The sequence below is a fragment of the Oncorhynchus tshawytscha genome, linkage group LG30 (assembly GCF_018296145.1).
Source record: "Oncorhynchus tshawytscha isolate Ot180627B linkage group LG30, Otsh_v2.0, whole genome shotgun sequence".
Classification (NCBI taxonomy): Eukaryota; Metazoa; Chordata; class Actinopteri; order Salmoniformes; family Salmonidae; genus Oncorhynchus; species Oncorhynchus tshawytscha.
In genome coordinates, this window is record NC_056458.1 from 12908081 (window position 1) to 12921880 (window position 13800).

At 43.8% G+C, this 13800-nt stretch overlaps 1 protein-coding gene across 5 annotated transcripts in view; it reads right to left on the reverse strand.

Annotated features, from left to right (window-relative positions):
* LOC112250279 (seizure protein 6 homolog) overlaps window positions 1–678 on the reverse strand; it is a 204956-nt gene extending 204278 nt beyond the window's left edge. For all 5 annotated transcript variants that reach the window (XM_024420302.2, XM_024420304.2, XM_024420301.2 and 2 more), the window contains exon 1: window positions 342–678. In XM_024420302.2, the coding sequence (XP_024276070.1) occupies window positions 342–426 (85 nt within the window). In that variant the 5' untranslated portion in view covers window positions 427–678. The remainder of the gene's footprint in view (window positions 1–341) is intronic.
* Between the last annotated feature and the right edge of the window lie 13122 nt (window positions 679–13800).

Genomic DNA, 13800 nt, shown 5'->3' on the forward strand with positions numbered 1-13800 from the left:
TAAAGGAATTAAGTAAGTAACTTAAGTCCCTGTGACGTTTTCTTTCTGCTTCCAAGTACTAAGGGCTTTTGGGGGATTTTACTTTATTGTAGACAGACTGGGATGCATGCGGGGATATCAGGGACAGAATACAGATCCTTGTCCTTAATTAACTTATGCATATAAACATAGATCTATACTAAGAGCACAAACACACTTGTAGATCTGGTGCCAGGAACAGTTGATACCGTACGCAGAGCCGTAGGGGCTGATCTCGCAAATAGTCTACTATCGTAGCAGACTGACATTAAAACATAGTCATTTTCCCCAGAACTCCACGTAGGACTGAATCTATTTCTTACCTTGCCCATGTATGCTTGTCACCGCAGCAGCGAGAACCAACACCGTAAAGATGACGTGTAATTGGTCGTCTCTTCTTATACACATGTCTACTGAAGTCGAAGTCGCTCTCTGCTCACAGAATACGTCCTTGTATTAAATACTTTCCAGAGCAAAATAAGCAAACGGATAAATAAAATGTCCGTGAGGTATGTGAAACACAGAGAAAAGCCGTGCTGCTTTTGCACTTATTTAGCAAGTCGAGCAATAAGTAGATCTGACAACAATCAACTGAAACGCAGAGCCCGTTTAATTGTAACGCTCAGTAAACGGATTCCTGGCTCTCTGTGCTGTCAGCACCGTCAACACAGCTAATACGGTGCTGACGCTTCAGCACCATGGACAGCTCCTAGCGTCAGCAAACGGTACAACTTCCGCCCCGAGGAAAAGTTACTACTCCGTATAGGACTGTGCATTTCAAATGCGCAACAAATCACATGCCTTTTTTGTGGGTAGATATTTCAACTTTTTCAATGAATCTGGCATGTATGCATGCATGTTATTGCTATAATTTTGAGAACTCGATGATAAGCATACATCAAAACTAAAAAAGTGAGCAATAGCTACATTTCAGTGTTTGTTGTAATTTATATCAGTTACTGTTAACAACAAGGGAAAAGTGTTTTATATAACTCACATAACAACGTATTTTCTGTCATCATGCATTCACTGAATACTAAAAAGGGCAACCAACAGTATAGGGAAAGTTCATCAATTGTGTAGAACAATCATGAATTATAAAGTATTGTTGGTGGTTAAACCCCTGTAGCCTCTTGTCTTGATGGACAGTAGCAATAATGAAATAGTGAGGACATTCTGCATTATAAATCAACTTTCCTGAGCCTCATGTACACTGTGGTATTGAAGTAGTCGTATCTCCTTGTACAATAGTTCACTAGGTACTTCTTTTCATGCTCCTATGGTGAGATGGGTTTATTTTCCATGTGTGTCCGTTAAATGCACCTCTAGCCATCCGAGTGGGAATCTCACCTTGATGGTATGACACCACATGGATTGCATCAATACAATGCATATGATGTACTCACTTAGCCTCAGTGCTCCCACCTAAAGTATTAGTAACCATGTGCCTGCCCATAAAGTAGTGCAGGGACGGAAATGGTGTGCATACCATTACAGGTCGATCATGCAGGAGAAAAAACATTCACAAGAACAAAGAAACAGAGAGGAAGACAAGACTGGGAAGCAGGAACTATAGGATAACAGGGAGCAAACAGGACCCATCGTATCTAATGTACCAGGAATGCAAGTTATTGTTATTTCAACATCCTGCCTAACTGGAGACATATTAAACCAAAATAAGCCATACATGTACATGGAGCTACATGTTTTTCCTCTTCCTGGTAGCTGCTCCACAGCCATTTGTCTTAGACATTCCAGTCATCCTCTTGATAAGTGAAGGTGTGGTGTGTCATGATGACTAGGCAGCGCCTGCCTACACCGTCACTCCTCTAGAAAGGATGTCTCCATTCACTAAGAACTCACTGGCTAGGACTCTCTGCTGGGACTTATGTTGATTTCATTTCCTGTGCCTGTGTGACGGTAATGTATGTAAATTGGATGTTATGGTCATCTCAGAGACACCCCTCCGTTGCTTTCTCTAGCTCTTTTTTTTACTCTCTGCGTTTCGTTTTCTGTCTCTCTCTCCCTGTCTCTCTCTCACTCTCTCTCTCACCCACCCCCTTTCTCATGGCTGAGTCAGGCCTTGGTTTGGAATAAATGTGTCCCTCTGTCAGTGAAGCTCACTGGCCCAGTTAAGCAGCCCAGAGGTCTTGCTTGGAGCCAGAAGTTTGCATCCAAGCCTTAATTTAGTTAATGGGCAGGAGGCCCGGACAGCTAATGAAAACCGAGCCCGTGAAATGAAATGGCCAATGTCTAGAGGTAATGAGCCGCACATCAGTGGCATGCTGCTACAAGCATTAAGGTAATATTCGATGGCATGATGTTTTAAAAGCATCTTGAGCTCACTTCTCGCATTGGTATTAAGGGCTTACCAATGATATGTATTAACATTAGATAACTGACAGGGTGGTGTTGTTTTGAAGCCACCAAGCAGCCATATTGGTACTCCACCATTGTAAAAAAATAAAAATATTTTGGAAGCTATAGAAATGCATTTATTAATGTCGACATTAATATTTGACAACTTTATTCTATTACATATACCTTAATGCATGCTTTATATTAAGAACTGATCATGAAAATGTAAAAGAAAAACTGGCCCCACTACAACAAATACATATATGTAATTTTGAAACATTCTTTGAAACATTTTATTGAAATACTGTAGAATTCCATTCATTCCTATGGTGGCCAGTGACTTCAAAGCTTCTTATTTGCCATTATATAGCATCAGCAATCCAGGTTCTCTGTAATTGGGGCTTACTGTGTTTCATCTCACGTGCAACTGACACACACCAGATGCAAACTGGAGGCAATGTTCTAGATGTGTATCTGTACTGTTGTTGTGTTTCAGCCAAACCAGACAACAGGATGTCACATGGTATCAGAGGGCCTCTTACCACCCACACAGACTAGAATTAACCCTCCAGGGGATTTCTTAAAAGCATGCTGGGGTAATCAGCTCCCATCACATTCACACCATAGAGCTGACTACTGCAACCCCTTTAAGTTATACTTTCACTGAACAACTGTCAGCCATTAGGCCATTGTATAAAAATCTATTAGCTCTGAATGCACACAGATGTTCTCTATCCTGACTTTGGTTATCATTAGCTTCTAACTCATTTGCAGTATTATTCTGTGTTCCTTACATCAGCAGCGTAGAGGAGGAGTCATTCTCGCCCAGTCCAGTGTTAAAAACTACTGTGCATCATCGAGTTGCGTTAAATGCATGGACTTTCTCCAGCTGAGCAGTATAAATGGGAGCTGAGTCACCCTGAATAAGGCTAGTTTAAAACAACAGGGTTACCCACCTGACTCAGCTGGGATGAGAACACGCAGGAAGCAGGAAGGAAGTGGTTCTGCCCTCCCCTCCTATTTGCCCCAAATGAGGCCTGCTCCAGTCTGCAGGGTCTAGGGCTCCAGGCCCCCGGCTGCAGGCTCTGTTCCCTTCCTCAGCTGCCAGCCGTATTTGTCTCAATAAGCTGGAGTGCCCTCACAGAGCTCTAATAAAGCTCCTTTTCCCCCTGAATACATTCCCATTCTCCACGCAGGATAGATCACCAGTCGCTTCCTGATGAAGTCGTTCTAGCTGCACAGACCATCTGGCAGAACAAGGGAATTGAATAATATTTCCCCAGAAAATGCAATCTATTTGCGATGCTTTTCGGTGAACACCATCGCCGATTGATTCACCCATGCCTTGGCTAGTGTTTGTGCCCTCTATATGGGCTTTGTGCGATTCGGTTCCTGGGCCTTTTCCTTCCTTACAGCCCTGCTGAACAGGGATGTATTTAGAGAATGTGTTTATAGAGCTCACACTATGGGTTTAATGGCATAAATCATCATGTAGCTGTATATAGTGGCCATGCCTAGGAGGGCTGTGTGAATTGAGAGGTGGGAAGCCCTTTAACCCAAGCCTACGCACAGTGTGGCTCCAGCAGGTTGCACAATGTGTTAATGGCTCCCAGCTGTTGTTAGCCTAAGACTGACTCGTAACTTGGTCCTGCTGATGCACTGATGAAACACATCCAAATCAAACTGAGCACTCTCGTCTGGGATAGGGGAAGTAAATATATATAGACGTTGCATTCTGCACTTACAGATGTAGGATGTTAATTTGATCACTCTTTTGTTGCTGACAATTTTTCTACACAGCAGAAAATGGAAACTTGTAGTGTGTTTTAGTTTTAAAAAGGCTTCTAAAGTTTGTAATTTCCACTTTGAAAATTCAGTCTTCATTTGACCAAACGTTTGGTCAAATGAAGTCTGAATTTTCAAAGTGGAAATTACAAACTTTAGAAGCCTTTTTAAAACTAAAACACAAAAACTCCAAAAATGTCCATTCATAATAATCCACAATAATTCACATTTCCTGTTGACGCAGGATTATTTTCCTGCTGTAGAAAACTGTCTCAAATTAAGATCCCACATCTGTAGGAAGTGCTGCTGCCCCCAAAAACCTTCTGTATTTCCATGGCAGCAGGCTGTGAGATGTCTGTATGGCATCCTGTCCAGCCTGGTCAGTCAGTCCCAACACTGAACTATAGTGATTGTGACCCCATGGACTCTGCATCTGGGAGCTGCATCTGTTAGCCCCCTGATCATTGCTTCTATCTGACATATATATATATATATATATATATATATATATATATGAGTAGCGTCTTCCCGGTCATGTGGGATTCTGCCAATAGATTCAGCAGACTGTGCTAATGAGAGCCACTGTATCCCCAAGCTCAGTAATGTCAGCTTGACAAGTCCAAAATGAACATCAAACACGTTGTTAATAACATTCCAAATAGAACATAATGTATTGACGTTAGGGATGTTGCATTGACCATATCACCACCACACCGGCAGCCATGAGTCATGACCGCAGTCAAATTCCAAGTGACTGTCAAGGTAATCTCCTTTTATGCACTCTGGACATGCATTTGTAGTAGCCAACTAACTAATGATCTGATGGCCTGGTACTCAGGGCCCTGTGGTCCTTCTAACCACTCTGATGTCAATGCAATCCAAAATCACATCAAACACTCAAACACAGTGTCGTTCTTTTAAAACTCTTCTCACTGAGATGATCAATTTGAAGAAAGTAGTTCAACAATAGGTTGAAAATGAGTGGAAAACATGGTCATTGTGGGTGTTGTTTCAATGCCTGACACAATGAAATGTACAGCAATTTGTAAGGTGATGATTAATTCAAAACACTCACATGCATATTAGAGCTTATGCAAGCCTCCCCAAAAATTACCGGAATTTTAAATGATTGTGCAATTATACAATAAATAGCCTACAGCATATTATGCATGGCAGAAAAAAATCTATATATTTTTTTACTGATTTAAGGTGTCTTTGGTACATAGTTGGTCTAGCCTATACTAAAAAATTAAACAAATTCCAGTAATTGCCTTTGAGTGTGGAGTATTATGCAAACTGGATGGACTGGTTAGGCCTACCTTATGCTATGCTCCAAACATTCTATCCATGAGTTTGGGAGAGAACGTATAGGCCTAGGTGACGCTGTTGGTTAATTGATTGTGGAGGGCGGCTTACAGAGTTAGCCTACAATTACAGTGAATTTGTATTTGATAGCCTAGGGCATTATGAGGCTGACCTTTAGCTGCAGAATATCTCAGCACCATGCTTTTCCATCTCCTCCTCTCTCTCGAGCTCGCCGAGAGAGGGGCTGTCAACAGTTTAATGAAATATGCTTTGTTGTGAAAACATGTTACTCTCGATGTTCCCGAACAGATTTAACTTATTTTCAGAAATTAAGCACTGGATAGATGCAGGAACACGTTTGAAGAGCCCATGGCATACAGAGTTTGGGCAGAATCTCACCTGTCGCGCAGAAAGGCTGCATTCTCCTCAAACAGTGGTTAATGCATGGAGTGAAATGCCTGGTAGGCTACTCCAGTTATCATTGAAAAAGCAACCAGCAGGAAAGCAGCCTCCATTCGCTATTAGAGTGCATACAGATGACATGTGTTTCCCCTGCCCCTGTTCCTGTCCTGCCCCTGTTCCTGTCCTGCCCCTGTTCCTGTCCTGCCCCTGTTCCTGTTCCTGCCCCTGTTCCTGTTCCTGCCCCTGTTCCTGTTCCTGCCCCTGTTCCTGTTCCTGCCCCTGTTCCTGTTCCTGTTCCTGTTCCTGCCCCTGTTCCTGTTCCTGCCCCTGTTCCTGTTCCTGCCCCTGTTCCTGTTCCTGCCCCTGTTCCTGTTCCTGCCCCTGTTCCTGCCCCTGTTCCTGTTCCTGCACAATTAATAATGGGCCATTCTAAATCAAAACGCATTTTATATATTAGTAAAGACAAGGTTAAATTGAGAATAGTCTGATGGGTGAAAATATGATCACTTGATGAAAGAATAGTGTGTCAACCCCGAGGCAACGAACGGAGCACAAGCTTTTTTTGCAACTTTCTCAAATTATCAATAGGCTATAGTTGCATTATACAGCCCATATACAGTGCATTCAGAAAGTATTCAGACCCATAGATTTCTTTTGTTACGTTACAGCCTTATTCTAAAATGTATTAAATTAACTTTTTTCCTCCTCAATCTACTGTGGCAGACCAGGGGGTTTGGTCAAGATGTTTACACAGATCAGACATGGACAGAATTGTATTAGCTCGGATTCAAGGGTGTTTATTTAAATAACAAACAAACAGAAAAGAATAGGTCTCCACCAGGAGACATCCCCCGGGAAACCGTCAACTGGGCTCTTGCTGTATCCTGTGGGGAACAAAACCGAGCTCCCTCCGTTATCTTTGCTACTGCGCACGACTATATGGGAGTAACCTCTCTTCCTCAGTCCCTACCCTGTGGGCTGCCCTTCTGGCAGCTTTATGGGACTCATCCAGCTGGTGAGCAATCGGTCCTGGCTGGAGAGCCCGTCGAGACCTGGCAAGTCCAGCAGAGGGAGACATCACCGCGTGATGTAGACTCCGTCTGTCACCAGGCCTCAACGAGTCTCCCCCTGGTGGCTAACCTGCGGTCGGGGACGGGGCTGTCGTCAGTGTGATGTATGTCTCCCTTCTCTATAGGGCATCCGCGATTCCCATGCTTCGCCCCTGACCTGTGCACAACAGAAAGAGAGAAGCGTTGAGGGGACAAGAACCACCTGGTGACCCGATCGTTTGTTTCCCTTCCCCCAGCCATCCAGACCAGGGGAGCATTGTCTGTGACCAGGATGAAATGGGTGCCCAACACGTAATACTTGAGAATGTCTAGCGCCCACTTCACTGCTAGACACTCTTTCTCGACAATCAAGGACTTTTTTCTCTAGGTATCAGCTTTTGGCTTATGTACATGATGGGGTGCTCCTCCCCATTGTGTACCTGAGACTGGACGGTCCCGAGTCCTGTGTTGCATGCGTCCATCGGGACCAACCACGGTACCTGGAAATCAGGCGTTACGAGAATCGGATGCGACCAAAGCGCTTCCTATAGATGCCTGAACGCCACTTCAGTCTCGCCCATCCATTTCACTTTTTCGGGAGGCGGGCCCTGTTTAGATCGGTAAGAGGGGAGGCTATAGCTGCAAAGTTGGGGTTCAACCGGCTGTAGTATCCTGCCAGTCCCAGGAAGGACTTGACCTGTGTCTTGGTGTGTGGAACGGGCCAGTTACGTACTGCGTGGACCTTCCTCTCCTGGGGCTTGACCTTCCCCTGTTCGATCAAATAGCCCAGGTACTCAACCTCCTCAAACCTTAGTTTGCATTTCTTGGGGTTCGCTGTCAACCCAGCCTGCCTGAGCGCGTCCAGCACCGCCAATATCCTGTGGGCAGTCAGGATCTCATTCCGGGATGCCCACCCGGCTAAAGAGGTGGAACAGCTCCCGGGCTATTCCCTTGGAGACCACCGCCCGAATTGGAATGGCATCGGGATACCGGGTGGCATAATCTACTATTACCAGGAAGTACCTCTCGAAGTTCTCCCTGTTGGCACAACACCTGATACAGAAGGTTCTTTTTTATTTGAAAATGGGGGTTTTCGCCAGTCACTCACCCACGGAAGTAACTGGCCATCCACCGCGATCACTTAGGCTGCGGTGGCTTTCAAGTTCGGATCCTCCCACTGGGCATTCCCAAACTGTCCCCTCCGTAGGCCCATGGTGGGCGTCTCGGCTGGTCCCTCGAAATCTATGATGGGAGGATGGGCTCGTCCTCCAGTTGTTCACCAGGGGGGGGAAATCGGGTTCCGGCACCCCCTCGGACGTGGACTCGAGACAGATTCCGAGACAGATTCCGTCTGTCAGATTCCGTCTGCTAACCTGCGGTACATCACACTACACACAATACACCATAATGACAAAGCGAAAACAGGTTTTTAGAAATGTTTGCATATTTATAAAAAATGTAAAACGGAAATAACTTATTTACATAGGTATTGAGACCCTTTGCTATGAGAAATTGAGCTCAGAAGTATCCTGTTTCCATTGATCATCCTTGAGATGTTTCGACAACTTGATTGGAGTCCACTGCGGTAAATTCAAATGATGGACATATGGAAAGACACACACCTGTCTATGTAAGGTCCCACAGTTGGCAGTTTATGTCAGAGCAAAAACCAAGCCATGAGGCGACGGAATTGTGTCGAGGACGGGATTGTGTCGAGGCACAGATCTGGGGAAGGGTACCAAAAATGTCTGTAGCATTGAAGGTCCCCAAGAACACAGAGGCCTCCATCATTCTTAAATGGAAGAAGTTTGGAACCACCAATACTCTTCCTAGAGCTGGCCAACCAGCCAAACTGAGCAATCGGGGGAGAAGGGCTTTGGTCAGGGAGGTGACCAAGAGCCTGATGGTCACTCTGACAGAGATCCAGAGGTCCTCTTTGGAGATGGGAGAACCTTCCAGAAGGACAACCACCTCTGCAGCACTCCACCAATCAGGCCTTTATGGTAGAGTGGCCAGATAGAAGCCACTCCTCAGTACAAGGCACATGACAGTCTGCTTGGAGTTTTCCAATAAGCACCTAAATGACTCAGACCATGAGAAACAAGATTCTCTGGTCTGATGAATACTGGCACCATCCCTACGGTGAAGCATGGCTGTGGCATTATTATGCTTTGGGGATGTTTTTCAGTGGCAGGGACTAGGAGATTAGTCAGGATCGAGGGAAAGATGAACGGAGCAAAGTAGATAGAGATCCTTGATGAAAACGTGACTCCAGAGCGCTCAGGACCTCAGACTGGGGTGAAGATTGACCTTCCAACAGGACAATGACACTAGGCACACAGTCAAGACAGCACAGGAGTGGCTTTGGGACAAGTCTCTGAATGTCCTTGAGTGGCCCAGCCAGAGCCCGGACTTGAACCCAATCGAACATCTCTGGAGAGACCTGAAAATATCTGTGCAGCGACACTCCCCATCCGACCTGACAGAGCTTGAGAGGATCTGCAGAGAAGAATTGGAAAAACTCCCCAAATACAGGTGTGCCAAGCTTGTAGATTCATAAAGCATTGAGTAAAGGGTCTTAATACTTATGTAATTGTGATATTTAAGTTTTTCATTAAAAAAATGTTTTTTTACTGTCATTACGGTGCATTGTGTGTAGATTGCTGAAGGCAAAAAAGAACAATTTAACACATTTTAGAATGAGGCTGTAATGTAACAAAATGTGGAAAAAGTCAAGGGGTCTGAATACTTTCCAAATACACTGTATGTGTTGATTTCTAAGACAAACTAAGGTTTGTATCATTCTAAACTAAAGTTGCCAAATAACTCTACATCTAGCATATACAGTATGTTGGGAAAAATATGCATTGCATTTTATTATTAAGTTCAATTATGTTCTTCTTAAAATAAAATAATATAAAAGAATGGCACGGGACGTATAAGCATATCTTGTCTGCTAAATGGACAAGCCTACATCCTATTGCATGGCACATAGCCAGATAGCATACAGTAGGCCAACTCATAGTCTGTTCTTCTGAAATACATTTTCTTCACATCATAATGTTCCTTTAGACCTGACTCAAATAAATACTGTCTTTATTGGGATGGTGTATATCAAATAAATGTATTATAAACATTTTTAAAGTAGATGTTCCAAGGCTTCGCATCAGTGGCTTGTATGCGGCTTGTACATTATGCCTGGAGGCCTGGAGATGCTAAACGGTTTGATGTTAATTAACGGTCAATTACCATGGGACCAACAGTCTTTTGCGTGACAATAACCAGCTGGCAACATTTCATGACAGCCACAGCCTTAATTCACGTTTTTTTTTAATGCATTTACTTGTAAGTAACTCTAACCTCTCTTGCCAGAAGTAATTATAATGTAGCAAGTAAAACCTGACACATTGCATTTACAGCAAATTACAGTATAAAATGACATTCTTGTTTAGAAGTCCATGCCACATATTGTATGAAATACTGACAGAACTTGTTTGTATTTACAAAGAGGTCTTTGAAGTGGGGCAGTCAGCTGTCCATGGCAATAACAAGCCATAGTATATTAAGGGCCTCGGTGATAAAATACCCACCCACATAGACATGCCCTTCACACAGCCTTTGTGCCTTTTGACAAGCTGATTACATAGCAAGCACATACAGGTGTAGGATCTTAATTTACATCATCTGCAGCGACAGGAAATGTAAATTATTATGTGGATTATAATTAGACATTTTTGTAGGGGCTGATGCATTTTCCGTAAAGGAGCCTTTTTACACCTCATGCATTGCAGGAAGGTTCTGCAATATGGTGATCAAATTAAGATCCGACATCTGTACACACGCCGTCATGTGCACACGCACGCATACATGTACCCACTCGTACACGCGTACACACGCGCACACACACACTAACACATAGCCATTGGGATAGTCTGTACCCTGACATATTGTCCTTTACCAATATTTCTACTTTATTCTCATATTGAAAATGTCCCTTTTCTCACATGGTGCACCCTTCCTCCTCCTCATCCTCTTCAACTTCCTCCTCCTCTTCCTCCTTCTCTTTGTATTAGTCAGTCTGTGTCTCATGGCTTTAAGAACACTGAGACAGAACACGGCTCCAAGGCTGCAGCGTTTTATCAATTTGGTCGCTCTCAGTCATTAGCCGGGCAAGGCCAGCGGCCACTGTATCTGACATGTGACGACAGCCTTACAGCTACACCACATCCCCCCCACCATCATCTTATCATAGTCGAATATACAGCGTATCTGTTGGGTCCCAATGTGTTTCCTCATGTCTTTCTGTATCAGAGGATCAACCAAAACATATCCACCAGAGTGGCATGCCCATATTTTCTTTTAAATGTAGATATTTGTGGTTAAATGTTTTGCGGTTGTTTCTCTGTAATACTACAAGCCACCTATCTATTTTATGAAGTTGGCTTTATCTATCCCAGATAGGTTCCCAGTCTCCCAACCTCATAATTAGCTACCAAGAAGCCATTTCAGGGTATCAATCAAGTTGTCTGTAGTTGTCTTGCTGTATCTTGCCTATGCTGCTCTGTACCATCACTCATTCATATATCCTTATGTACATATTCTTTATCCCCTTACACTGTGTATAAGACAGTAGTTTTGGAATTGTTAGTTAGATTACTTGTTGGTTATTACTGCATTGTCGGAACTAGAAGCACAAGCATTTCGCTACACTCGCATTAACATCTGCTAACCATGTGTGTGTGACAAATAAAATTTGATTTGATTTTGTCTATCTATCTTAACTGGCATGCCTGCTGGCAAGGTAGGTAGACTTTAGAAAAGCAAACAATAACTAAATGTACTGAATTAGACTCTCATCCCTTTCAATATTTTACACAGATTTTAGCAGAGAAGCATATTTTGTTTCTTTAAAAAAAAGTATGCTTAGATTTGCAGCAAAATAAACATAATGATTAAGGCTCTAGATCACAGGGAAAAGCTGTTTCAGGTGTTGGGAGAATTTTTCAAACTTCCAGATGGGGGGCCTAATCCACCTCAGGACCACAGCCCAGCCATCCTCACGTACTTAGTGCCCCCTCTGATTTTTTGGGGGTGCATGACGCCCCTGATATCCTCAGCTCCTAATTAGATGCTAAGTTGCAGCAGCCTGGAGTAGAGAGTGGCTGACACACACTGACCACAGTACATCTGAAGGTCATCAGGACCACTCATATGAATGGGCTATCAGAACTCACTCTGACCATGAAGAAAAGGCTCTGACTCACTCAGTCAAATGCAGCTCAAGTCACTTTTTATTTCCCCTGCTCACCTCTGACCTCTGCCCATTGCTCATCTCACTTTGCTCAATTCAACGGCAGTTTTCCACTCACAGTCACAGAGGGGGTGACTGCCTTCTGAGCAGCAGAGCTCTAGTCTGAATCACTGGTCTACTCTCAGACAGACCTTTTTTGGTAACACTACTCAACTAGTCTAAAGAAGGCCAGTTTTATTGCTACTTTAATCAGCACAACAGTTTTCAGCTGTGCTAACATAATTGCAAAAGGGTTTTCTAATGATCAATTAGATTTTTAAAATTATAATCTTGGATTAGCTAACACAACGTGCCATTGGTTCACAGGAGTGATGGTTGCTGATAATTGGCCTCTGTACAGCTATGTACAGTCATGGTCAAAAGTTTTGAGATTGACACAAATATCAATTTTCACAAAGTCTGCTGACTCAGTTTGTATGATGGCAATTTGCATATACTCCAGAATGTTATGAAGAGGGATCAGATGAATTGCAATTAATTGCAAAGTCCCTCTTTGCCATGCAAATAAACTGAATCCCCCCCAAAAACCATTTCCACTGCATTTCAGCCCTGCCACAAAAGGACCAGCTGGCATAATGTCAGTGATTCTTTCGTTAACACAGGTGTGTGAGTATTGACGAGGACAAGGCTAGAGATCACTCTGTCATGCTGATTGAGTTTGAATAACAGACTGGAAGCTTCAAAAGGAGGGTGGTGCTTGGAATCATTGTTCTTCCTCTGTCAATCATGGTTACCAAGGAAGGAAACACATGCAGTCATCATTGCTTTGCACAAAAAGGGCTTCACAGGCAAGGATATTGCTGCCAGTGCTAAATCAACCATTTATCAGATCATCAAGAACTTCAAATAGAGCGGTTCAAATTGTTGTGAAGAAGGCTTCAGGGCGCCCAAGAAAGTCCAGCAAGCGCCAGGACCGTCTCCTAAAGTTGATTCAGCTGCGGGATCGGGGCACCACCAGTACAGAGCTTGCTCAGGAATGGCAGCAGGCAGGTGTGAGTGCATCTGCATGCACAGTGAGGTAAAGACTTTTGGAGGATGGCCTGGTGTCAAGAAGGGCAGCAAAGAAGCCACTTCTCTCCAAGTAAAACACCAGGGACAGACTGATATTCTGCAAAAGGTACAGGGATTGGTCTGCTGAGGAATGGGGTAGTCATTTTCTCTGATGAATCCCCTATCTGACTGTTTGGGGCATCCAGAAAAAAGCTTGTCCGGAGAAGACAAGGTGAGCGCTACCATCAGTCCTGTGTCATGCCAACAGTAAGCATCCTGAGACCATTCATGTGTAGGGTTGCTTCTCAGCCAAGGGAGTGGGTTCACTCACAATTTTGCCTAAGAACACAGGCAAGAATGAAGAATGGTACCAACACATCCTCCACTTCTCCCAACCATCCAGGAACAGTTTGGTGATGAACAATGCATTTTCCAGCATGATGGAGCATCTTGCCATAAGGCAAAAGTGATAACTAAGTGGCTCAGGGAACAGAACATCAATATTTTGGGTCCATGGCCAGGAAACTCCCCATACCTTAATCCCATTGAGAACTTGTGGTCAATCCTCAAGAGGCGGGTGGA